The 24,261-nt window shown below is 35.2% G+C and overlaps 1 protein-coding gene across 1 annotated transcript; it reads left to right on the plus strand.

Annotated features, from left to right (window-relative positions):
* The first annotated feature begins 490 nt into the window (after positions 1–490).
* Positions 491–5,322, plus strand: LOC110038711 (probable receptor-like protein kinase At2g42960). The gene is made up of 9 exons (XM_020743606.1): positions 491–793; positions 895–1,048; positions 1,619–2,291; positions 2,384–2,488; positions 4,001–4,123; positions 4,215–4,385; positions 4,551–4,680; positions 4,825–5,034; positions 5,115–5,322. Exons 3-9 carry the CDS (start codon positions 1,627–1,629, stop codon positions 5,220–5,222), a joined length of 1,512 nt encoding a protein of 503 aa, XP_020599265.1. The 5' UTR covers positions 491–793; positions 895–1,048; positions 1,619–1,626; the 3' UTR covers positions 5,223–5,322.
* The last annotated feature ends 18,939 nt before the right edge of the window (positions 5,323–24,261 follow it).

Genomic DNA, 24,261 nt, shown 5'->3' on the forward strand with positions numbered 1-24,261 from the left:
GGCTGACCCGCCTTTGGCGCCGTTGGCCCTGAGTAAAAATTTCAGTTGTTCTGTTTTTCTGCGCCGTCGGTGCTGCCTTTGGCGCGGTCGGCGTTGAGTACTTCTTCAAAAACTTTATTTTGATTCCATTTATTTTGACTCCAAATTTCATCTTTGTTGCTTCCTTTTTGCTTAACGCCTTAAAAATCAACAACCTTCAAGAAAATATCAAAATACATTCCATTAAGGTGCAATATCACCAAAAATAAATATAAAATATAGGTCTAAAAATGTATATATTTTCGGTGTATCACTTGGTGAGGTGACTACTTTTTAATTGCTGTCTGATTTTTTTTTTTAAAAAATCTAATAATCATCAAAATTTCTTGAACATTTAATTTTTATTTAAGAGTTTCGCAACTGCTATTTAATAATGTACCCAAATATATTTTTCCCTTATTATTAAAGTGGAGCTGCATGTAACAAACCCTTGGATTAGCTTGAGATCCGGTCAGCCAATTGGTCCCCGCACCTTGAGTGAGCCCCTCGCCTGTTGCTTTACCCTCACTGTTGCCACATTCCTCTCTCTCTCTCTCTCTCTCTCTCTCTTCTGGCTGGCTTGCTATCTGTCTCGCTTCTATCTATCTCTCTGTCTGTCTACTCCTGGATTTCCTCCGTCGTTACCACAAGTCTTCTTCACTTCCATCTCTTTGCCACTCTTGCTTCACATCTGAAACAAAGAGCAAAAGAATCCGCCAACTAGCGCACCAAACCATCCCCTTCTATGCGGAGAAACTATCCCGCAACGAAAAAGGTTTTTGGTTGTTCTCCATCATTCGTTATTCTTTCCCTGAACAAGCCTCTTCCATTCTCTTTTGTTCAGTTCGCTTTATTTACTCCTGTAAGTTTTTTCAGCCTTAGTTGACGTGTTGCTGCTCGGAAAGCCTCTTTCCAAAGCTTGGGTTTCTATGTTGGCCTGTGTTTGAGGAATCACCCAATACAACTCCATCTGGGGAGAATATTGGTGCATTACTTCCATAGGGAGAGCTACTTTAAAGTTTCAAAAGAGGTAAATTAGTTATCAGAATTACATATTTGCTTGCAGGTGCTCTGTTGGAATGCCGGCATTTCTTGGTTTCATTTTTCAATATCCTATTTAGTTAATAATTGGAATTCTTCGTTACCTCACTGCAGGCAATCTCAACTCTCAAATACAGTTCTTAAATCTTTTGAATCTCTAGCAAAATATGTTATTTGGTATCGATTTTCAAGCTCAATTACATCGAACTCAGTTTTTCGTACAATGCATTACCATTGTGTGTGTGATCTGCACTAACATGCCGAGTAACCCCTTTTTCTTTGTATAGAATCAAAGAATCAGATCTGTAAACTGAAGAAACTATTTAATATGCCCTTATTTATTTCATTCTTATTACAAAATTGACTTGAGTTTATGATTTTTGGCGACCTAGTCCCAATTAGAATGGAAATTTGTGTTTTTTCTCTTCATTTTTATTCAGTTCTAATTTTCATATTCAAGTTTCTGACTTTCTCCTAATTCATAGTATGCAAACTTTGCTGTTTAGTAAACGAGTTCTTAACGGTAAATCAAACAACTGATGTCACTTTTTCCATGCAGAATTTTAAATGTCATCCAAAGACGCTCTGAATTATCAATTAAACCAAAAAACTTTTCTTGGATTAAAGCTATGGGTGGTTATTGGCATCAGTGTCTTTGGTTTAATAATGTTGGTTCTCATTATCTTCTCAATATGGTTTATCTCACGGAGGAAAACTGGAGTAATCCTCAACAGAATTCCACCTACACAAATCCCTGACATTTCCAAGGAAATAACTGTTGACCGAGTTGCGCGAAACAATTTAGGAAGTTCTTTACATGAGTGTGAAGGGCCCATCACTACCAACGATAATAAAATTAATGAGAAGGATTCTATGGTGACATTAGGAAATCTGGCTGTGAGCAAGTCAAGTGAAGCTGATAACCTTAGCCAATGCAGTTCAGTTTTCCCTGACAAGGCTGCGAGCTCATATTCTGGGGATGAAGGTAGCTCAGGAACAACACAGAGGCCTCATTCTCCAAATGTAGGACTTGTATCAGCTTCTCCTTTAGTGGGACTGCCTGAGTTCTCACATTTAGGCTGGGGGCATTGGTTTACTCTAAGGGATCTTGAATATGCTACCAGTCGCTTTTCTAGAGAGAATGTGATTGGTGAGGGTGGGTATGGTGTTGTTTATAGGGGTCGTTTGATAAATGGAACTGAGATTGCTGTTAAAAGGCTGCTTAACAATATGTAAGTACTCCTTTTTCTGCTCTGCAGATGGACAGCATGTACTATTTTTTTGTTATTTGCTTTATTTTATCTTTAATCTGTTTATTTTGCAGGGGGCAGGCAGAGAAGGAGTTTAGAGTGGAGGTAGAGGCTATTGGCCATGTTCGGCATAAGAATCTGGTTCGACTATTGGGTTATTGTGTTGAAGGAATTCACAGGTGAAGGAATTTAGTAACCAATTTACTTGATTATAGTTCTTTGGGTTATTCTGTATTGTATAAATCATGAAGGATTATGAATTTTTACATGTTGGTAACATGGCGATGGGTGCTCACAAGGATGAGCCTAGAACCAAGTTGAGCTATTACTTTTTAAGTTTTAATACTTACCTAAATTGTTTTGATACAAATCTAAATCGTATTAATACATAGGAAGATTTACAGCATCCAGTCAATTCTTATGTATTTATATAGCTAATATGTAAACTTCAATTTTTACATAGATACCACCTTTTCTATGCATGAAAAGATATATTTCATTTTTAAAAGTTAAAATAGTGGTATTTCTGTGATATGAGCTTTATCTAAATTCCATTCAAGAAGGCTTAATGAAGTTTCATTTTTGCTGCTTCAAATTACCATCCATTAGAGATCACTTACTGTAAAATCCCTAATTTATGAAATGCTATCAAGTTCTAGGCATGTAGATAATATTTAATCAGCTGCGAAGTATTGAGAAGATTGAGTTAGGTAGAACATAATCATAGAGAAATAGGCTACTGTGGTTAGAAGAGAAGCATAAGCGCTTTTTTTTTCACTAACCTAGTGGTCATACTTATATTGGATTGAATTTGTTTTTGTATAAATTGGCTGAAAGAATATCATTCTTATGGTCATGCAGAACTTGTAGCAAAGTAAGACCCAATATTGTTAATCTAGCCTGACTGTGGAGTGAGAAAGGTTCGACCATGATGTTCAAATTTCAATTAATATGGACTGTGGCGTGATGAACATACTTATTTGTAAAATATAGGTCATTTCTACTTTCTGAATCTTTATGGACGATAAAATATCTTTACAACATGCAACTGAGAACTAATATCAACAAATCTATTTAAAAACGGAATGGATAGCTTGTTTTTTTTTATTATTATGTCTAGTGGATTAATTTCTTACTGGCTTGAGATTAAGTGATTCTGAGCTTATATGTGTTTTGAATTTACTATCCCAATCACCATTCTTGAATTGATTGCTTGTTTTTATTCACTAGTAGTGTCAGTGATTTTAACCAACTCTTGGAGGACGTTTATAAAAGAAGATTGATGCTTGGCTTCAAGAATAGCATTTAAAAATCATACCATGCTTGATGCCTACTGATAAGTGAATAAACGTGTTCACTTTGAGGAAAATATTAACCTCCATGGCAACCACCAATGTCCCTAAGAATAACGAACGGTGATATCTAAGTTCTTTTCACGGCGACATCTGATTTTGATGCCACAAACTATTTCTTGTACAGAATTTATGGATTTTCTATTATTGATGCTTCAAAACATTAGGCTTCCAAATTATAGATTAGCTTTATGGATTGTTGACCATTTGTTGATATTAGACATTTAGATTTATGCATAAGAATTGTGAGTCCTAATAGTGCCAATAACAATTGTTGCTTCTCCTTTCCTTAATTTTGTTTCATTATATTTCTTATTTTAGAAGGATTGTGTCTTATAGGATGTTAGTGTATGAGTATGTAAATAATGGCAACTTAGAGCAATGGCTTCATGGTGCCATGCGTCAACATGGAGTTCTCAGTTGGGAATCGCGGATGAAGGTTATCCTTGGCACTGCGAAGGCGTAAGTTCTGATTTATTTCACTTTTGCCCAATTTTAAGTTATTTTTATTGCACAATAAGTCCTTGAAATTAAACAATTAAATATCCTACAGGCTGGCTTATTTACATGAAGGCATTGAACCGAAGGTTGTGCATCGAGATATAAAATCAAGTAATATCTTAATTGATGATGAATTTAATAGCAAAGTTTCTGATTTTGGGTTGGCCAAGCTCTTGGGATCTGGAAAAAGCCATTTGACAACAAGAGTAATGGGGACATTTGGGTAAGTTTGACATTCATATTTGTGTTTTTACATGATAATTATTTCTATAGGTCAACTTTTAACACATCTGATTCTGTATGAGACTCGTGAGTTTATTTCTCTAGAGCAGATTTTAACCTCTGATTTTGTATGAAACTCGTTATATAATTTTTTCTATAATTTCAGATATGTGGCTCCTGAATATGCTAACACTGGACTGCTAAATGAGAAAAGTGATGTTTATAGTTTTGGGGTATTACTCTTGGAAGCTGTAACAGGAAGAGATCCTGTAGATTATGGTAGGCCTGCAAATGAGGTATTGTCTTCTGAACCTGAGATATATTTTAGTGTCCTTTTTCTTTCTTTTAGCTTCAAGCAAAATTTTTAATCTACATCTTAACAATGTGCTTCAGATAAAGGTTAGATTACTTAGAAACTTATCCTAATTTTGAATGTTTAGGTAAATCTTGTAGAGTGGATAAAATTCATGGTTGGAAGCAGGAGATCTGAGGAAGTGGTTGATCCAAGTCTTGAGGTCAAACCTTCATCTAAAGCTCTTAAGCTTGCCCTTCTGGCTTCATTGAAATGTGTGGATCCTGACGCACAGAAGAGACCAAAGATGGGCCAGGTTGTTAGACTGCTTGAAGCAGAAGATTACCCATTCCGTGAGGTAATCCTATCCTTCTCCCAAGTCCTCTATAATTCTCATTTTTATGCATAGACGTGACGAGCACAAGTTTATTTATGCAGGATCGGAAAAATCGCAGAAGCCAAACTGCCAAGGAGTTTTCTATGAGGGATGCATCAAGTTCGATTGATTTTGATAGGAAGCCTGAAGCATTATCTATTATGGGTTAAGAGCATCTTCTCTTTGCTAACAATATTTTAAATTCCTGATTTACAGTGAAGCCCCTATAGTTTTTTCTCTATTTGGATAGGGACAGATTGAGGGCTTTTTCCATCGAGGAATGGTTGTTAGTTTTGCTGCCATCACTCACAGGTAAAGTTTGAACTGGGAACGGGAGATCCCTCTCTGGAGAATTCACCTTTTTTTAATGTACAGTGATGTGAAAACTGCTTTTCATGAGGACTCTTCATTTCATTCCAATGCATTCCAATCTTTTTTGTTTCAGCCGTGAGAAGCATGATGTTCATTAATTATTGCTTAGATTTATTTTTTTATTTTTTATTTTTTATTTTCTCATGGCCTACTGCACTTTCCTACCCATAAATCAAAACAAATTTTGATGTACTGGCTTCTGATTTGGCATAAGGCTATTTGTGTGTAATACATGATCACAAAGTCTTTTTTTGTTTTTTTGCCAAGAGTTTTAATTTTTTTGAAGATTTACATGTATACCACTCAATTCCTATGTATTTACATATCTAACAGCTAAACGTCAATTTTTATACATAAACCACCTTACCTATGCATAAAATGGTGGTATTTCTTATGTTATATGAAAGATCTGGGTGTATACATGTAAAAGATAAAGTTCAGAAGTTGGTATGTATGTAAATGCTTTTTTTTTTAAATTATAGGAGGGTTAACATAACATTAAGTTTCAAAATATGTGGTTCAATTATTTCACCATTTCTCTATTTTTTTTCAGGAGCTGTTCCTTTTTGCTGGCATTGAACAATGGCTTTTATTTCTCTGACATTTTCGTCATTTGTTTTGTTTCTTTATGTCTTATCTTTACCTCCCAGCTTGTAGAGTGTTTTGTTTCCTTTAGATCTTTTCCTGTTCAGGCTGGTTGGGTGTTGGGATTATTACTAGTAGAGAGATCCGAAGAGATGTGATGAGTGTAGGTGATTGTATGTTTAAAACATTTCTGACACCAATAGAAGGGAGTTCAGCTTTTGTTGGGTGCTTTTATTTCCAGTGCGTTATATGTGGGGTGCAAGTGAGTAGTGCTATTTTTAGCTTCAGCTTTATTTATTAATTGGCCTTAGACTTGAGCTGGGCTGATGATGACCGGACTCATTTATTGCAAGGAGTAGTTGTTATCAAATACTAAAAAAGTGAAGAAGTATATGGGAAATGATAAGAAATTATTTTATATAAATAGTTGAAATATAATTTTAGAAAGTTTTGGCAATTTTTTTGTTTGTTTGGGAAAAGTCTGTCTTAATTTGTAGCAATTAGGTTAGAGATTAATAATTTGAGGGGAATATTTTTTATCACAATTTTGTATTCAAATTATTGATATAATATTTTGTTAAGTGTATTATATGATAATATTTTTGAGTGAGTTGACTCGTGAGGGCTTAACTCCAGATTTGGCTTGTTAGCTCATTGAGCTCATTTTACATGATATTTATTGAGGTGAGTTTAAACTGGTACATAGGCAGACTTTTAATAACATTTTTAGCCTGTTAGTATGCTTTTATATTGTTCATTATCAAGCCTTGGTGACTCAATAGTAGAGAAAAGGGATGTTCACGTACTTTTCACACAATTCTTATTTATTTACTCAAGTCTAGCCTATACTTTTATTTTTATACATATAGCACAAAAATTTTTAATATAATATAAAAAATAGAAGCTATTAGCATTTTTTTAAGATTAAATGTACATTTTCATGTATATGCTTAGAAAACTAAATTGACGTGCATGAATCTCAAGGAGATCTTGAGATTCAATGAATGTGATTGCATGAATCTCAAGGAGATTCAACAGATCTTGCTTGAACGGCAATAGAGGGTCGAGCCATCTATCAACATTTTGGTTGGTTAAATCATAGGTCGATCGAATTAATATTAGCTCGAATCAAAGAACACCACACACTTAGAACAACGATAATTTAACCAACTCAAGGGAATTCATAAAGTCAACGTCTACTTAGTGGAACTCTCGCTTGACCATTTTTTGATATTGATTGTCCGAAGGAAGACATCGTATCAAATTATGATAACACACCCTTAGCCTAATTAAATAACACTTCCCAAGGAAAATGAGTCTTCACAACAAACTTTCTCAAAAAAGTCGATATAGGATATGTCAGCCAGTTGACGATTATAATCGACCGAGCGAAAGCCAACAATCAGATCAAGCAGCTATGAATATGAAAGTGTCAGCAACAGTTATAAATATGAAATGACGTCTACAACTTCTATCAGGGTCAAAGTATGCCAAAGTCAGTTAAAAATATGTAATAGTGTAATGACTAATAAATGTATTATAACGTTTCTATTAACTGAGGGACAATTATGTAAATTATTGTATCATTTCTATGATCTATGAATGGCAGGGTCATATCCACGGGAAAGATTACTGAATCTATTCATAGAGAATTAACATTATTTATGACTTACTCTTCTCTCTCTCTCTCTCTCTCTTCCTATTTTTCCTTATTTTCTCTCATCCGACCAATGCTCTATTCCTTGAGTGTGACCCGAAGAATATTTTGAGATTCATAATCTTAAAAGGTGCGATGAACATGGAGTCATGCCTTTAATAAGAAGATGACCGTGTTACGGAGAAGGAACAAATGCTGGAGAAACTTATAATATGGAGTCCATTAAAGAATTCAAACAACAACAATGTTAGGAGCTCCAAGGCCGGATTGCTGGTTAGATTGCAGAACTGTCCCACGTGGTGCTTTAGGTGAGGGCACATCCACTCCCAAAACCTAATCCTTTAGCATCTGAGCCCCAGGGTAACCGGATGGCTCGAGAAGTCAAAAGCATGGAAGAATCTCAGTACCAAGATAGAGTTGGATCCATGCTAAGGAACATGTTGTAAGGGGCGAATAAAAGTTTACCGCCGGCTGGAGAATGCATTCTCCTAGTAGATTATTAATGCAGAGCTCCCTGAGAAGTTCATGGTTCTAACTTTGGAACCATGCAAGGACCAGAGCAATCCGACCGTTCATATTGCGTCCATTGAGTCGGTTATATGCCTTCTCAAAGTTCCTGACACTAAAATGCCTGTTATTCTACAACACGCTCAAGGATTCATCCTTCAGGTGGTTTAATGCAGTTTCCGTCGTGATTATTACTTCCTTCAAAGACTTCAAAATTTATTTACGGCGCAGTTCGGTAGTGCCCAAAAGTCCTGCAAAGATTTAGAATCCTTGTGCCACTTAAAGTAGGGGCATAACAAGAGTCTATGGGCATATGTTACACTATTCTAGGCAGAGATGATTATGGTACGAAATCTATAGTCGGCGATTGCAAAGGTTGCATTGGCATAAGTGCTGAAGAGCCCTCAGTTTAAATATTTCCTGGATTTGTAAGAACCCAAAGTTTTGGACAAACTTCTGGAGATGGACAACGACCACATTGCAACAGAGGACTACATGAACCCGTCTGTCTCAAAAAGTAAAATGTCTGACTGGCTGTTGGACAAGAAAGGCTCATGGGACGACAAATAGAGGGATAATGATGTTCATCACCCTAAGAGTGAAAGGGGTCAGTCATCCCGGAGGGATAGGAAAGCTGATAAAAGCACTCAAAGACGTAGCTGATTGAATGATCGCTCAACTAGCGATCGGGGATCTCCTAGATCGACACAACTAAGGGTCTCAATGACAAAACTTGTGAAAGTTATTTAGGACAAGAAATACTTCTTAAAGGATCAATCGATGAAAGTTGGAGCCTTCCCTTAGAACATAAAAAAATTCTGCAAGTACAATAAAGACCATAGTTTTGATACAGAGGAGTGCAGGAACCTTTGGAGCTTGGTTGAGGAGTTAATTCGGGCTGGAAAGCTCAAAGAGTTTGTAGCCCCCGAATAACACACTCAACGGTAGGGGAATGCACCAGCAGAAGATGACTTGGATGGACTTGTCCAAGCTAATACTACTCACATTGCAGAGATAGTACCAACAATATTGGGAGGAGTTTCAGTTAGAGACCCGAGAAGGGGGAGTCGATCGGATGAATACTGTGATGTTGCTTCTGTCTCAAAGAGGGAGACTTATCACCTGATATTTTTTTACTGACACTGACTTACCCCTTGTAGGGAATCCTTGCAACGACGCCATTGCTATTATGATAATGATTAACAACTACCACGTTGGTAACTTTGAGAACATTCTACTTAAAGTCGCTTTTGATAAGATGAACCTGTCAAACGATCGTTTGGTTGTGCCTATTGGCCCTTTGTATGGTTTTCTGGAGTAAGAAAGGAGGCACTTGGAATAATCAGACTGTCTGTCATGTAGGGAGAGGGAGGCAGCCAATTCACTACCATGGAGGATTTTCTAATGGTCGATGCACCACCAACGTATAACACAATCTTCGATTGCTTGCTTGTCAACAATTTATGAGTTGTGGTATCTATGTACCACGTAGCGGTAAATTTTCCTTGCGACAGAGAAATTGTGATTGTGCGTGGGAACCAGGACTTGTCCCAGATATGTAGCCTCTGGGTAGTAGGGAACATAAAACAACGAACATTGGACACACAACATCAAAGGGAAGTGAAACTTGAAACTGATGAAGCCACCAACAAGATCCTTAGGGACCTCAACGAATCTGGTAAAGTTTCTTTAATTAATGAAAATTTTGATGCATTTCAAAAAGAATCATTGATCCTGACTCTCCAAGAGCACCACAACCTTTTTCCCGGTCGGCCATTGAGATGTCATGCATCCCCATTGATATGGCTTGTCACCGCCTCCACATCAGTGCATCTACATGGCCAGTATTGCAAAAGATTCAATCGTCAACCATGACTTTGGTTGGGCCAATTCGTGAGGAAGTACAAAAATTATGGAAGCGAGCTACATACCGGAGGTGCAATACCCCTTCTTGGTATCCAATGTAGTCATAATATAAAAGTCCAACGACAAGTGGAGGATATGCGTAGATTTTACAAATCCGAATGCGCCTTGCTCCAAGGATGGCTACCTACTCCCGAGAATTAATGTGTTAGTGGACTCTGCATTCATACACTCTGTCATGAGTTTCTTGGATGCTTTCTCTGTCTACCACTAAATCAAGATGCATTTGACTGATGATGAGAAGCCAACTTTTATTACTTGTGAAGGATTATTTTTTTTACTGTAATGCCCTTTGGGATTAAAAATGCTGGTGCTACTTACCAACATCTTATGGATATAATTTTTTCTAAGCAAAAAGAAAGAAATATTGAGGTCTATGTTGATGATGTTCTACTTAATCAAGTTAGTCGAACAACAAACAACTTAAAATAAACCTTCCAAACTCTCAAGAAAAATAATATAAATTTAAGCTCACAAAAATTTACATTTGAAGCTTCAATCGAGAAGCTCTTAGGGTATCTCCTGAAGCCAATTTTGAGTAAGGGAAATCTTGGACATGCTTCCCCCCGGAATGTCAAGGAGGTGCAAAAGCTGATCGACCCCTAATAACAACCCTTAACAGATTCATTTCCAAATCCAGTGAAAAATGCACATTCTTTTTCAAAGTACTGAGGAAAGCTAAGAAATTTGAGTGGTCGAATAAATGCGAGAAAGCCTTCCAAAATATGAAACAATCTCTAGTATTGCCTTCACTACTGTAGGAATGACCTATATTGATGGAGCCTCCATCTAAACAAGTGCAAGAATTGGGATGGCTCTATACATTATGACCAGGGTGCATCTTTATCATTTGGTCTCCATTAAATGTTGAGGTTACTAATAATCAACCAGAATATGAAGAGCTAATAGCCAAACTATGGCTAGCCCTCAAAATTGGTGTCCAACATCTATTAGTTGAGTCAGATTCTTAACTTGTTGCCAACTAATTCAACAGAGAATTAGATGCTCGGGGTGAAATGATGGGGAAAGTTTGAACAAGGAAAAGATGGAGATAGGAAATTTTACAAGCTTCTGAATCGAACATATTGGACGGGAAGAAACCAAGTTACTAATCTTCTCTTAAAGAACATATGCTTTGGAGAAAAGACACTATGAAGGCTTTTCCAACCGACCATAGAAGAGCTAGAGGCAATGGAGGTGGAAGATGAGGGTATAGAAAATTTGATAGATCCTTACATCCACTATCTAAAACTGTAAATATCCTCGAGAAAGTAACATATCTTTGGAGATTCAAAGATGCACAGTACTACTTCGTTGCTCCTGAGATGTGTGAGAGAAAATGTAGTGAAAGAAATTCTCTGGGAGGTGCATTCTGGCGAATGTGACAACCACTCCGGAGAAAAATCTTAGCACAACGTGTCTAAAGGCAAGGCTATTTTTGAACAACCTTTTTGAAGGACGCAGAAGAATTCTCTTGATTGTTTGATCAGTGTCAGAAGTACATTCCATTAAAATACTAACCAACCCAAAAGCCGCAACTAGTTTTCAGTTCCTGACCTTTTGCTATTTGGGGGCTTGATATCCTTGGGCCATTTCCTCCCTCGAAGAGATAGTGAAAATTTCTCTGTCACCATAGATTGTTTTTTCAAGTGGATAAAAGCTAAAACACTCCCAAATTACTACAGAAGCTATCCAAAATTTCATCTGGATATATATTAACTATTGGTATTGTTTACGTTTAATACTCATCACCGATAATAAGATACAATTTGTTGATCAAGGGGTGAGAGGCTTCTATCAAAGTCGAGAAACCAACCTCAAATTCACATTTGTACATCATCCTCGAACAAATGGGCAAGCAGAGGCGACAAACATGATCATCCTAAATCTTTTAAGGAAGAAATTTGAATGTGTCAGAGTTAGCTAGGCATACTTGCTCATGTCCATCCTATGGGCTGTCTGAACCACTCCATTGTATAGGCAACTGAACAAACACCTTACATATTTTCTCATGGAATGGAAGCAATATGCTTGTTGAATACAATTATCATAACCAAAGTGTCATTGTTGTAATGCAGTTCGATGAAGAGAATCTCACTAACTGTCAAGATGTGAATGGTGAAAAAGTGGTGCTCGCCCTCGATATGATAGAAGTTGGAACCAACACAACATTTCAACAAGAAGAGATAAAGTGACGAACTGCTTGTTACTACAACAAGAATGTATGAGATTAGACATTCTCACCTGACGACCTAGTTCTAAAGAAAGCTGATCAACGTCGTGGGGATAGTCGGTTGACAAACTTGATCAGACTTGGACCAGTCCCTTCATCATTGACCAGCAAGTCGCCTCAAGAACTTCCAACTTGAAATAATACACTGGGAAGAAGATCCATTGAATGTTGAGTGGAGATGATCTTAAAAAGCTTTTTCCTTGAAAGAAATTACTTTGTAACTCTGTTTGAGAAAAATAATCTTACTTTCTTTGAATAGATTTTTCTTTTATTATGAAAAAAACTAACTATGATGTTATAACCCTAGACTTAAAATAAAGTTTAAGGAATAAAAATGATTGATGTACTTCGCATTAAAGCAAGACTTGGGGAACTAGATTGCCCAAAAAAGACAACCAAAAGAAGCATTATGGTCCTCAGTTGCACTAAAAGAAAGAAGGCCACGAAAAGCGTCCCGACTCTCTATCACACTAAGAGAAAGACGACCACACAATGTGTTCTGATGCTTAATCTTGGGCAAATTTTTCAGAGGGGATTATCCTCCTAATTGAAACAAAGCTTTGTGAAGGGAATTAAGGAAGCCACCTTAATAACGATAAGCAACTACTCCCCTACGAGGTGTAGATCAACTAAACTAAATTTTGGGTCTGGTCAAGTAAAACTTAAGTTTGCCTAAGAATTGACAACTAAGCTACTCACGAATGTCCTAAGCAATTGCGGAGACACCATGTTGTTCTACTGGTCCGCATGAAACAAAATTAACTTTCATAGATCAAGATTTAAGATAGATGAATGTCATAAATAATAGAAAAGGCAAAAGACAAGGGCAGTTCAGTAAAAAAAAATGATTGAAAGGCTTTATTTCAATCATGTATTCATTTGTTATAAAACTATCACACATATCATTATACTTACATGTAAAAGAGAAAAAGAGAGAATATGTATTTAAGGATCTTCAAGCTGAGTGCTTGATTGAAGAACCTCTGCCTAACGCCTTATCACCCTCAAACTCATTTCACTAATCGGACGCAGAGGGAGCATAAAAAGGCCTTCTAAGCTTGATAATTTTATAATAGTTGGGGTCAATTATCCCCAATTGATATGTTGATCTACGACAATCATTCTGCCATCTTCCAAAGACTCGACCTGAGTGTCGAGGAGTTCATTAGTCGTCTTCATGGTGACTATTTGCTATGATAATTTGACATTCTCCTCCTGGATAACCAATACCCACTACGATTTATCTCCAACTCAACTTTCACCTCCTTTAGCTCTGCCTCTATCTTGTCTACCTCATTTTTTCTAGCTCCATCTGCTCTCGGTGCTCTCGAGCTCTTGACTTAGACTTGGTAGATCTTTCTCTCATGGACAAATAAAGCAAGGTCATGTGATGCGTTGATGCATACCCGTGTACCTGGAAATTGCCGGTAAGATGGCATATCTCCATGGGGCAAAGAGTGTCAATATGCTTCTCAAGTCTAGATGATGACAAGATATCTTCAATATTGGACGCATACTCGTCCAATGTGGAATTTAAAGAAAATTAGTCCCTCTCAATGTCCATCAACCCAAAGTGGGAATTCAACTTCATGTATATTTTTGATCATTTTTTCTACATAGGAGTCCAGCAGTCCTTACCACCTAATTATTCTTTGGGAGTGATGGAAGAATATAATCAAAGTTAGAAGCTAAGGCTTTACCTTTCCTCCTACGCTCAGCCTTCTTGGCAAACTAAATGTCCTCACTAGAACTTTACTCCAAACCTTCCGCCTCAGTTGACTCAGGCGGTGTCGAGGGAGATTGTCGGCTTACCTCACATCTCTTGAAGAGAGGAATACAACCCAAAGTCGACGGTTGGGAAACCCCTTGTGGGCAAGGAGGCTCAGATGAGTCTTTGGTCTCTGATCGGATCAGAGCGTCTTTTTGTTGACCCACTGAATCACCTAAATCAACCCGAACATATTTTTGTTTGATTAAATTTATCTCATCGGTAACTTTATTTTGAATGAATGCAAACTTTTTGGAGATCGAATGAGTTAGATCCGAACCAGGAAGTGTGCCCCCCTTTGGATCAATCTCCTCCGCTTCCTCTTCAATCTCTCTTTGAGGGGAGATGCCCACCCTCTTCCCTTTTCTCAGCTCCTTCCTTGAGAGTCAGGCCGCCTAATCTAACTGCTTTTCTGCCTCATTGGAGGCGGCCCAAAGCTTGGGGGTCATTTCGCCATATTGAATCGAATTCAACACTCGATTGACGGTTAGTGGATCGGTGTATTAAACCACTGAAAAATTGCTTTCCCATGATGATTGATTCAAGAGATTTAATTTGAGGCGAAATCTCTTTCTTCTTCTTATACGGGCCTCCAGTCGATCTAGTGGTAATACCTAAATCCTCACAACTGCTCCTTAATAACCGAAACTTCCAGCTCTTAATCTTATTTTCCAGTTCGATCAGGTGAAATATTTAAGTTGAGTTGAGAACAACGTATTTTCCCGACTCTACTCTAAAAAAGAACATGTGGGAGAATAAATCCTGGGTCTTTCATCTAGCATATGTAGACCACATAGGTCATGATAGTCGTAATGGAGTCTGACTTAATATGGGTTGGGATCACTCCATAGAGGTTGATGATTGACCTAAGATCTGTGCAAAGGGGAAACTGGAGACCCCACCAAAATTGATCTTTGTAAAAAATTAGATCATCACCTAAGTAATCAAAAGCCTGAGTCTCGACATCCATCTGCTGATGAAAAACACTCGTGTCATACACACAAGTGTCGTATAGTATTTCCATGTCCAATGCTATTAGGGTTGACCTTTCGGTTCCTCTCGTTGCATAAAGCATTTGGGGAGAATACTTATATGCCATGATGCTCTGAAGGAAACCAACTCCAAGGAGGAAAAAGTGAGAAATGAAAGTGTTCACTGAGTTTTCACTAAACTTTATATATAGGGTATGCAGAAGATTTGAAACATCTCACATTCATATTGACAAAAAAATATTTTATAGTGGGGTCATCCGCTGCCTCAAGTAGCACCAAACCCCCAACTTGTTAAACTAGAATATAACACACTCCCAACCAAAATTGTAATTTTTATCCCCTCTTCCTTCGACTAAAAGCAAGAGAAAAAACTAGCCACTCAAAGCTCTGCTAGCTTGCCTCGAGGAATTGCCACTTCAGCTCAGAGGGTTTCCATATCCGCGTAGAGAACGACCATCTCCAACCTCAAGTTTGATTTGTCAATCTCTCTCTAAATACCAGCTACCCAGGCAAAGGAGTCTGTGATCTCACCCATGTAGTGCAGTAATGACTCATGAGAATCTCGCTGACTGTCTGTTTCCCAATATGATAGGCGGTGGATCATCAGGTGTTTCTTCAATTGAGGGAGGGGCAAACAATCCACCGAACGTCTCCGGAGCAAGAAGTTGCCCGACCCCACCATGCCGTCAGTAAGTGGTCTCCACATTTTCATTTGCGCCACCATAGTGGCTCATTACACTGAATGGAAAAATCAAATAAAGAATAAAAATTACCAATCTATCTATCTATCTTCGATGTACGGAGACTTGATCCCAAAAATTATAGTTGTGTAAAATTAATGAAGATGACTCAGTTTTGCAGCGATGCCAAAAACTTGGTTCGTTATTTATTTATAAGAAATTTAAGCAATTTATATTGGGATTTTACGCAAATATACGTATTATTATCAAGTAATACAAGACTTTTTGTTTAAGCCCCAAATATCGATCCCACGAGGAAGGTTTAAATTCAGGATGATAATTTAAATTATGAATGCCACAATAATAAAGAATGTCTACTATAATAATTTCAAATGTTTAAGGTGCTATCAAAACTAAATTATCAATTACTAGCAATACTGTAAAGTAAAGTTAAACTATAACTACCAAACTATGTTGTTGTGATGAAGTTATCAAATATGAGAAAGCATCTTTCCCACTACAATGAATTTTTGGTTAAATGAGAGAGATAAATGGTTTGAATTTATATTGTGCCAAATAGGAGCAATTTTAATTCTCTACTCTTAGTCAAGTGTTATAGAGAATAGTTGGCTAATCTTAGGTTTAGTCTCTAAATCTGTAGTTAGGCGGAGAGGATACTGGCTCTCACTCCAGAGTTCCCACTTCCCTTCCCCTGAAGGCTAACTCTCGCTTTTGTTTTTAAATACTAAGACCAAATTGAGGATTTTAGTCTGTCACCCTAAAATCTCCAATTCTTCGCCCAATAATAATATATATTTTCTTATTATTTGTACTCAATTCCATGAACGAAACACTCCTTCATAGAATTGAATGTGATTATCACTTTGTTGTAGAACTCATACTCCATTTCCCGGATCATATGTTTCACAACAGATTTTAACATTTCAATTGACCAGATCAAAACGTAAATTAAAAACAGAGTGGAAAATCATCATAATTTTTTTTATATTTTAAAATTGGCACATCCAAATTATCTCTTCATTTCATCATATCTCAGAGTAAAGAGAATAGGGAGAAAAACAAACAAAACCACTCATACCTCATGATAAAGATACAATAAAATACAAATTTCATAAATAAAAGAATGTTTATACAAAAATAATAAACAAACACCACTTATCTAAACAAACACCACTTATCAAATCCCTTATAGCCTCTCTTGGACTCTTTCTCTCTTTACAAGAAAGAAAATCGACTCTTTCCTCTCTTGGACTCTTTCTCTCTTTACAAGACTCTTGATTTTCTCTTTAAAGATGTATAAAGAAGAAATCGCTCACTTCTCTCCCTCTCTTAACAACTTTTAGGAGAATTCACACTTAAACTCACCACAAAAACACTCTAGCCCCCTCTAACTACTACTTTTTCTAAGCAATTTTCGCTTTAAATAAAGCATAATGTCGGTTTTCTAAGAGGTGCCTCATTGATATACCTAAAATATATAGTATTTTTAGACACATTTTTATACCTATTTTTGAGATATTGTGCTTTAATGGAAGGTATTTTTGTGTTTTTCTTGTAGATACAAAAATAAAAAGGTGAAAAATGCTTAAAGGAGTGAAAAATGTTCAAATTTGGAGCAAAAAGGTGAAAAATGTGCAAATGAGTTTCGGCGCCTAAGCGCCAGAACTGGTTCTTAAGCACCGGTTAAACAGAGAAGGCCGCGCCTAAGTGCCAGAGGTCCCGCGCTTAAGCACTAGTGGCAGTTACTAGATAAGTGAAGTCAGTTTTTGCAAATTTTGAAGAGATTTTTGAGGCACCAATTGGCTTAATAGGTGGTTATAACCACCATGGACGAAAATTATCACAGAAGGATGCATCTCTTAGGGAAATACATTGAATCTAGACATATTTTGAAGAGGAGAGGACTTTGAAAAGAGTCCTGAAAGTATTAGAAAGTTTTGAAAGTTCTCATTTGGGGAGTTAGTTTGGAGAGATTTTCAGGCACCACTTTTACTTTTATTTTATTTTGAGTGATTTCAAAGATAAAAGATTCAAAGGAACTTCAAGAGTTTAGTGGAGAGCTTGAGATAACTTTTTATCTTTTTTCTTTCAGACTACTTTTGGTTTTAATTGAGACTTGTTGGTGGTTTGACAATTATTTCTACTTAAACCAAAGTGTGGTTTTATTTTCTCCATGGATTATGAGTATTTTTCTTTATCTTTATTCTTAAAATGATAAGTAATTAAGTTTTGGATGGAAATTGTGGAGAGTATTGATCTTTAATGTTAGAAGAAGTTGTGATGATTTAAATCCATGCACTTCATTTACTTCTTAATTTGGCCAATCTAGATGTTATGATTTATTGTGAGAGAACCGGGCTGGTATTGTCTCAGTCAACAATTGGAAAGAATCACATGAGGTTGTATGAATGAGAATGTAGTTTATATGATTGAATGCAAATAAATAAGGAAATATTCATTAAAGGGTGTAGAGTTAGAGGACTTTAAAGTGACAGGTTAAAGCCCCCAACCTGGTTTATTATTTTAGATTCTGATACGAGATGTTAACCTTCAGGTGGAGGGAATCAAGGGAACTCTAGAGTGAGAGCTAGTATCTTCCTTGCCTAGCCTGTCTTCAGAATTATTCAAACTTTAAATTAGCTAATGTTCTTTATAGCATCTCTAGTAAGGGTAAAGAATATTATTGCTCCTATTTGACACAACACAATTTGCATACTTTCATAATAGAATTCCTATACTTATTACTGATTCATGATAAGAAGAAAGATATTTTTCTTATTAAGTTCTTTTCATCTACCAAACTCTAGTTATCTTTTTAAGTTGTTACTGTTTTGTCAAAATATCAAAAATACCAAAAGTATTTGAATTTTTATTAGTGCAAAATATATTCAGTTTAAGTAATTATCTTTTTAAAAATAGAAAGTTTTCTAAAAGTGCATATTGTATGAATTCCATGTGGGTTCAATATTCAGGTCATAATAAAAGAGTCTTATATTACTTGATAACGATACGTATACTTGTGTAGTATCCCAATATATATAAATTAAAAGTTAAATTCTTATTTTTCTTCAGAATCAAGTTTTTTTGGTTTTATTGTAAAATAAGGAAATATAAGTGAAATATAATGTAAATTATTGTTGTACTTTGCATATTAGCAATATCAAGAGGGATCAAGTTTTTGGCGCTGTTGCCGGGGAATCAAAAGCAAAATTTTTATTTTTAGAAAGTCTTATTTATTTATTATATGTTAGTGTATGCGTAATTGAGGTTCTGAAGGACTTGTGCCCTATGATTTTGGATAGTTTATGCGTAGTTCAGGTATGCGTAGTTCAGGTTATGAATGACTAGTACCTTACGATTCTGAATTAGAAAGAACTATTAGAAAAATCAGAAAAACCAAAAAAAATTATAAATTTTGAAAAATCCAAAAAAATTATAGAAAGGCATACTAAAATAATCAAAATGCTAAAATTCATCAAGAGTTTAGACCCTTAAGAGATTATGCCAACTGTACTGTAGATGAACTTCATTGTAGTACTCAAAAACCTACTGTAGTGGCTAATTCATTTGAGCTTAAACCTGTTATTATTCAAATGGTATCAAATAATTAGTTTGGGGGATCACCAACTGAAGATCCAAATTTAAATCTTGCCAATTTTCTAGAATTGTGCACTACATTTAAATGCGATGGTGTATCAGATGATACCGTAAGACTTGGGTTATTTCCTTTCTCACTGAGGGATAAAGCTAAGATATGGTTGAATTCATTAGCACCTGTATCTATCAGAACTTGGTGTGATTTAGTACAAAAATTCCTTGCTAAATATTTTTCACCATAAAAAAATTATGAAGCTTAGAAATGATATTACATATTTTAATCAGTTTGAAAAGAAATCTATTTATGAAGCATGAGAGTTTATGAAGCTTGGAAAATATTTAAAGAACCTACAAGAAAGTGTCCACACCATGCTATACCAGATTGGTTAATAATTCAAACTTTTTATAATGGATTAGTTGGATCTCTTAGATCAATTATCGGTGCCGCTGTCGGTGGTTCATTGATGTCAAAACCATTTCATGACGCTTATTCTTTAATTGAAGAAATGACTACTAATAATTTTCAATGGCCTTCTAAGAGGGTAAATCCTAAGAAAGTATCCAACATTCATGAAACTGATGCATTTACCATGTTAGCAAATCAAGTTGTTGTAATTTCAAGGAAGTTAGACCAATTTGGAATGAATTTTTCTCAACCAATTTTCATGATTGAAGAGAATTCATTAGACCAAATGGTAGATTCTCAAGAATTATTGGAAACTTTGAATGCCATAAATAATAAGCAAAATAACCCATATTCCAATTATTATAGCCCAGGTTGGAAGAACCATCCCAACTTTAACTGGAATAACAATTCTGGTGGTAATAATTAGCAATGGGGGAACAGCCAAGGAAACCCATTGGGAAACTGGAACAACCAAGGGAATAATAATTATAGATGTACATATCCTCCAGGTTTTAACAGTAATACACAATTTAAGGAGAAGAATTTGTCTATAGAAGAAGTGGTGCTACGAAAGGGAAATAAATTACAAAGTCAAGGAGCTACAATTATAAATATCGAGAATTAACTTGGGCAAATAGCAAATTAATTAAGTAATAGATCCCGAGAAAAACTTCCTAGTAATACTGAATCTAATCCAAAAGACCAGAATAAAGAACAAGCAAAAGCTGTTCAACTTAGAAGCAGAAGAGAGTTGGAAGATCGGGTTCAAAAAGAAATTGAAGTAGATAGAGAAGAATTTGAAGAATCAAAAGAGGACGCTCCAAAAGATTCTGAGAGACATATTTCTCCGTTGAAAATTGATTTGGAAAAACCACCAACTCCAGTTCCTCAAAGACTTCATCAGCAAAAGTTGGATAAACAATTTTCAAAATTTTTGGAAATATTTAATAAGCTTACAATTAAGGTTCCATTTGCCGAAGCCTTAGAACAAATGCCGAGCTATGTAAAGTTTATGAAGGATATTCTCAAAAGAAAAAGGAAGCTTGAAGATAATGAAACTATTGCACTTAGTGAGGAGTGCAGTGCGATAATTAAGAAGAAGCTTCCTAAAAAGCTTAAAGATCTTGGTAACTTTACAATTCCATGTGCAATAGGAGACAGATTTTATGGGAAAGATTTATGTGATTTAGGTGCAAGCATTAACCTTATGTGATTATCAATATTTAAAAGAATTGGATTAGGAAAAATAACCCCTACTACTGTAACTCTGGAGTTAGCATATCATTCGATAACATACCCTAAAGTAGTTTTAGAAGATGTCCTAGTGAAAGTGGATCAATTTATCTTTCCTGTTGATTTCATTGTACTAGATATGGAGGAAGATAAAGAGATACCTATCATTTTGGGGAGACCTTTCCTAGCCACAGGAAGAGCAATGGTAGATGTGCAAAAAGGGAAATTAACAATGCGCGTCAATGATCAAACTGTTACTTTTAACATTTTAAGATCAATGAAATACCCTGCAAAAGGTAAAGATGATGAATGTTTTAGAATGGATGTTATAAGAAATCGAAGTGAATGTCATTTCAAGACTACTTATGAAGACAAATTTGAAGAAAAAGATTTGGAACACGAGCAAGAAGAGGAATTAGATCAATGTGAAGATCTTTTTAAGGAAGATTCAAACTATGTTCGAGAAAGTTTTAAAGTTTTGGACACGATAGACAAAGATAAATCATTTTGTCCATCTATTGAAAAACCTCTAGAACTAGAGTTGAAGTTACTTCTTGATCATTTAAAATATGTCTTTTTAGGAGATTCCTCTACTTTACCTATTATAATTTCCTCAAAATTAACAATGGAAGAAGAAGAAAAGTTAATGAAAATTCTGAAAATTTTTAAGAAAGCCTTTGGATGAACAATTGCTGATATTAAAGGAATCAGTCCTTCAATTTGTATGCATAGAATTCATATGGAAGAGAATTGCAAACCCATGACTGATCCGCTAAGGACATTGAATCCTGTTATGAAAGAAGTTTTTAAGAAAGAAATTTTTAAGTGGTTAGATGCTGGAATTATCTACCCTGTTTCAAATAGTGCATGAGTTAGTCCAATTCATTGCATTCTTAAGAAAGGAGTAACTGTAACTGTACATGAACATAATGAGTTAATACCTACTAGATAAGTTACAGGGTGGAGAATATGCTTTGATTATTGAAAATTAAATCTTGCCACTAGGAAAGATCATTTTTCATTACCCTTTATAGATCAAATGCTAGATAGACTAGCTGGGCATAAATACTTTTATTTTCTGGATGGATATACTGTTTATCACCAAAACCAATCCTTTTGGTACATTTTCTTTTAGAAAAATTCCCTTTGGTTTATGTAATGCCCATGCTACATTTCAAAGATGTATGATGGAAATTTTTGTGATTTATTTGAAAAAGGGATTGAAGTATTCATGGATGACTTTTCAGTGTTTTGAACTTCATTTGACTCATGTTTAAAACATTTATCCAGAGTTCTTAAGCATTGTGAAGAAACATATTTAGTCCTTAATTGGGAAGAATGCCAATTTATGGTAGCAGGAGGAATTATATTAAGTTATTAAATATCAAAACATGGTATGGAAGTAGATCCTGCTAAAATTCAAGTCATCGCTAATTCACCTTATCCAACAAATGTAAGGAAAATTAGGAGTTTTTTAGGACATGATGGATTCTACAGATGATATATTAAAGTCTTTTCAAAGTTTGCTAAGCCTTTATGCCATTTACTGGAGAAAGATGCAATTTTTAATTTTAATGAGGAACACCTAATCACTTTTAAATTATTAAAAGAAAAATTAATCACTACACCAATTATAGTTTCACCAAACTGGGAAAAACCTTTTGAATTGATGTGTGATGTTAGTGATTATACTATAGGAGCTATTTTAGGACAAAGATATGATATAATTTTCAAAGTTATTTACTATGCTAGTAAAAGTCTTAATGAAACTCAATTAATTATACAACAACCAAAAAAGAGTTATTAGCAATAATATATGCTTTTGAAAAATTTTGATCATATTTAATTGGAACTCATTGTATAGTGCATCTAGATCATTCTGCTATTAAGTATTTAATGAAAAAGAAGGATTTTAAACATAGACTTACAAAATGGATTCTTTTTTTTTACAAGAATTTGATTTTGTAATAGTAGATTGGAAGGGGTTTGAAAATCAAATTGCTGATCATTTGTCTAGGCTTGAATTTGAAAAACCACTCTGCTTTGAAAAGAAAATTAACGAACATTTTTCAGATGAAAAATTGTTGACTATTAATGAGTGGCGTGTTCCGTGGTATGCTGACATTGTGAAATTTATTGTTAGAGATATTATACCCTATGGAATGACATACCAATAGAAGAGAAAATTTATTTCTAAAGCTAAAACTTATTTTTGGGATGACCCATTTTTATATAAATATGGAAAAGATCTTATTATTCAAAGATGTGTACCATTAGAAGAAACTTATGAGATTATCCAAAAATGTCATAATTAAGATTTTGGGGGACATTTTGGTGTTGATACACAACATAAAAAAATTTTACAATCTGGATTTTATTGGACTACAATTTTTGGAGATGTTAATGCTTATATCAAAACTTATGATAAATGTCAAAGAGTAGGCAATATTTCTAGGAGAAATGAGATGCCCCTAAATTATATGCTAAAAGTTGAAATATTTGATATTTGAGGATTAGATTTCATGGGACTGTTTATACCATCTTTCAGAAATTTATACATATTGTTAGCAGTAGAATATGTAGCCAAATGAATAGAAGCTTACCTTGATGTGATGTTCAAAGTATTGTAAAATTTTTGAAAATGAATATATTTTGTGGATTTGGGATGCCAAGAATTATCATTATTGATGAGGGAAGTCATTTCAGAAATGTCATAATGGAGAAGTTATTAAGGAAATATCATATAAATCATAGGATTGCTAGTACTTATCATACTCAAACAAGTGGTTTGGCTGAATTATCCAACCAAGAAATTAAAACAATTATGAAAAAATCTGTGAATCCAACAAAAATGGATTGGTCAGTCAAACTTGACTATGCTTTGTGGACTTATAAGACTGCATGTAGAACTCCTCTAGGAATGTCCCCATATAGGCTAATATTTAGAAAACCTTGTCACTTACCAGTTGAACTTGAGCATAAGGAATATTGGGCGATTAAAGAGTTCAATTATAATTTAAAAGATGCTGGTGAGAAAAGATTATTACAATTAAATGAGCTTAAAGAGATAAGGAATGAGTCTTATGAAAGTGCCAAAATTTATAAAGAAAACATGAAGATGTGTCATGATCGAAAGATTCTTGCTAAAAATTTTCAACCAGGGCAACAAGTTTTACTATATAATTCAAGGTTAAGATTATTTCCAGGCAAACTTAAGTTCAAGTGGATGGACCGA

This window comes from Phalaenopsis equestris, unplaced genomic scaffold (genome assembly GCF_001263595.1).
Source record: "Phalaenopsis equestris unplaced genomic scaffold, ASM126359v1 Scaffold233598, whole genome shotgun sequence".
Taxonomy (NCBI): domain Eukaryota; kingdom Viridiplantae; phylum Streptophyta; class Magnoliopsida; order Asparagales; family Orchidaceae; genus Phalaenopsis; species Phalaenopsis equestris.

Coding starts and splice junctions, on each gene's coding strand:
- LOC110038711 (XM_020743606.1), top strand. CDS start 1,627: ATGTCATCCAAAGACGCTCTGAATTATCAATTAAACCAAAAAACTTTT. Junction 4,681..4,824: donor ATGGTAGGCCTGCAAATGAG/GTATTGTCTTCT, acceptor TTGAATGTTTAG/GTAAATCTTGTAGAGTGGAT. Junction 5,035..5,114: donor AAGATTACCCATTCCGTGAG/GTAATCCTATCC, acceptor TTATTTATGCAG/GATCGGAAAAATCGCAGAAG.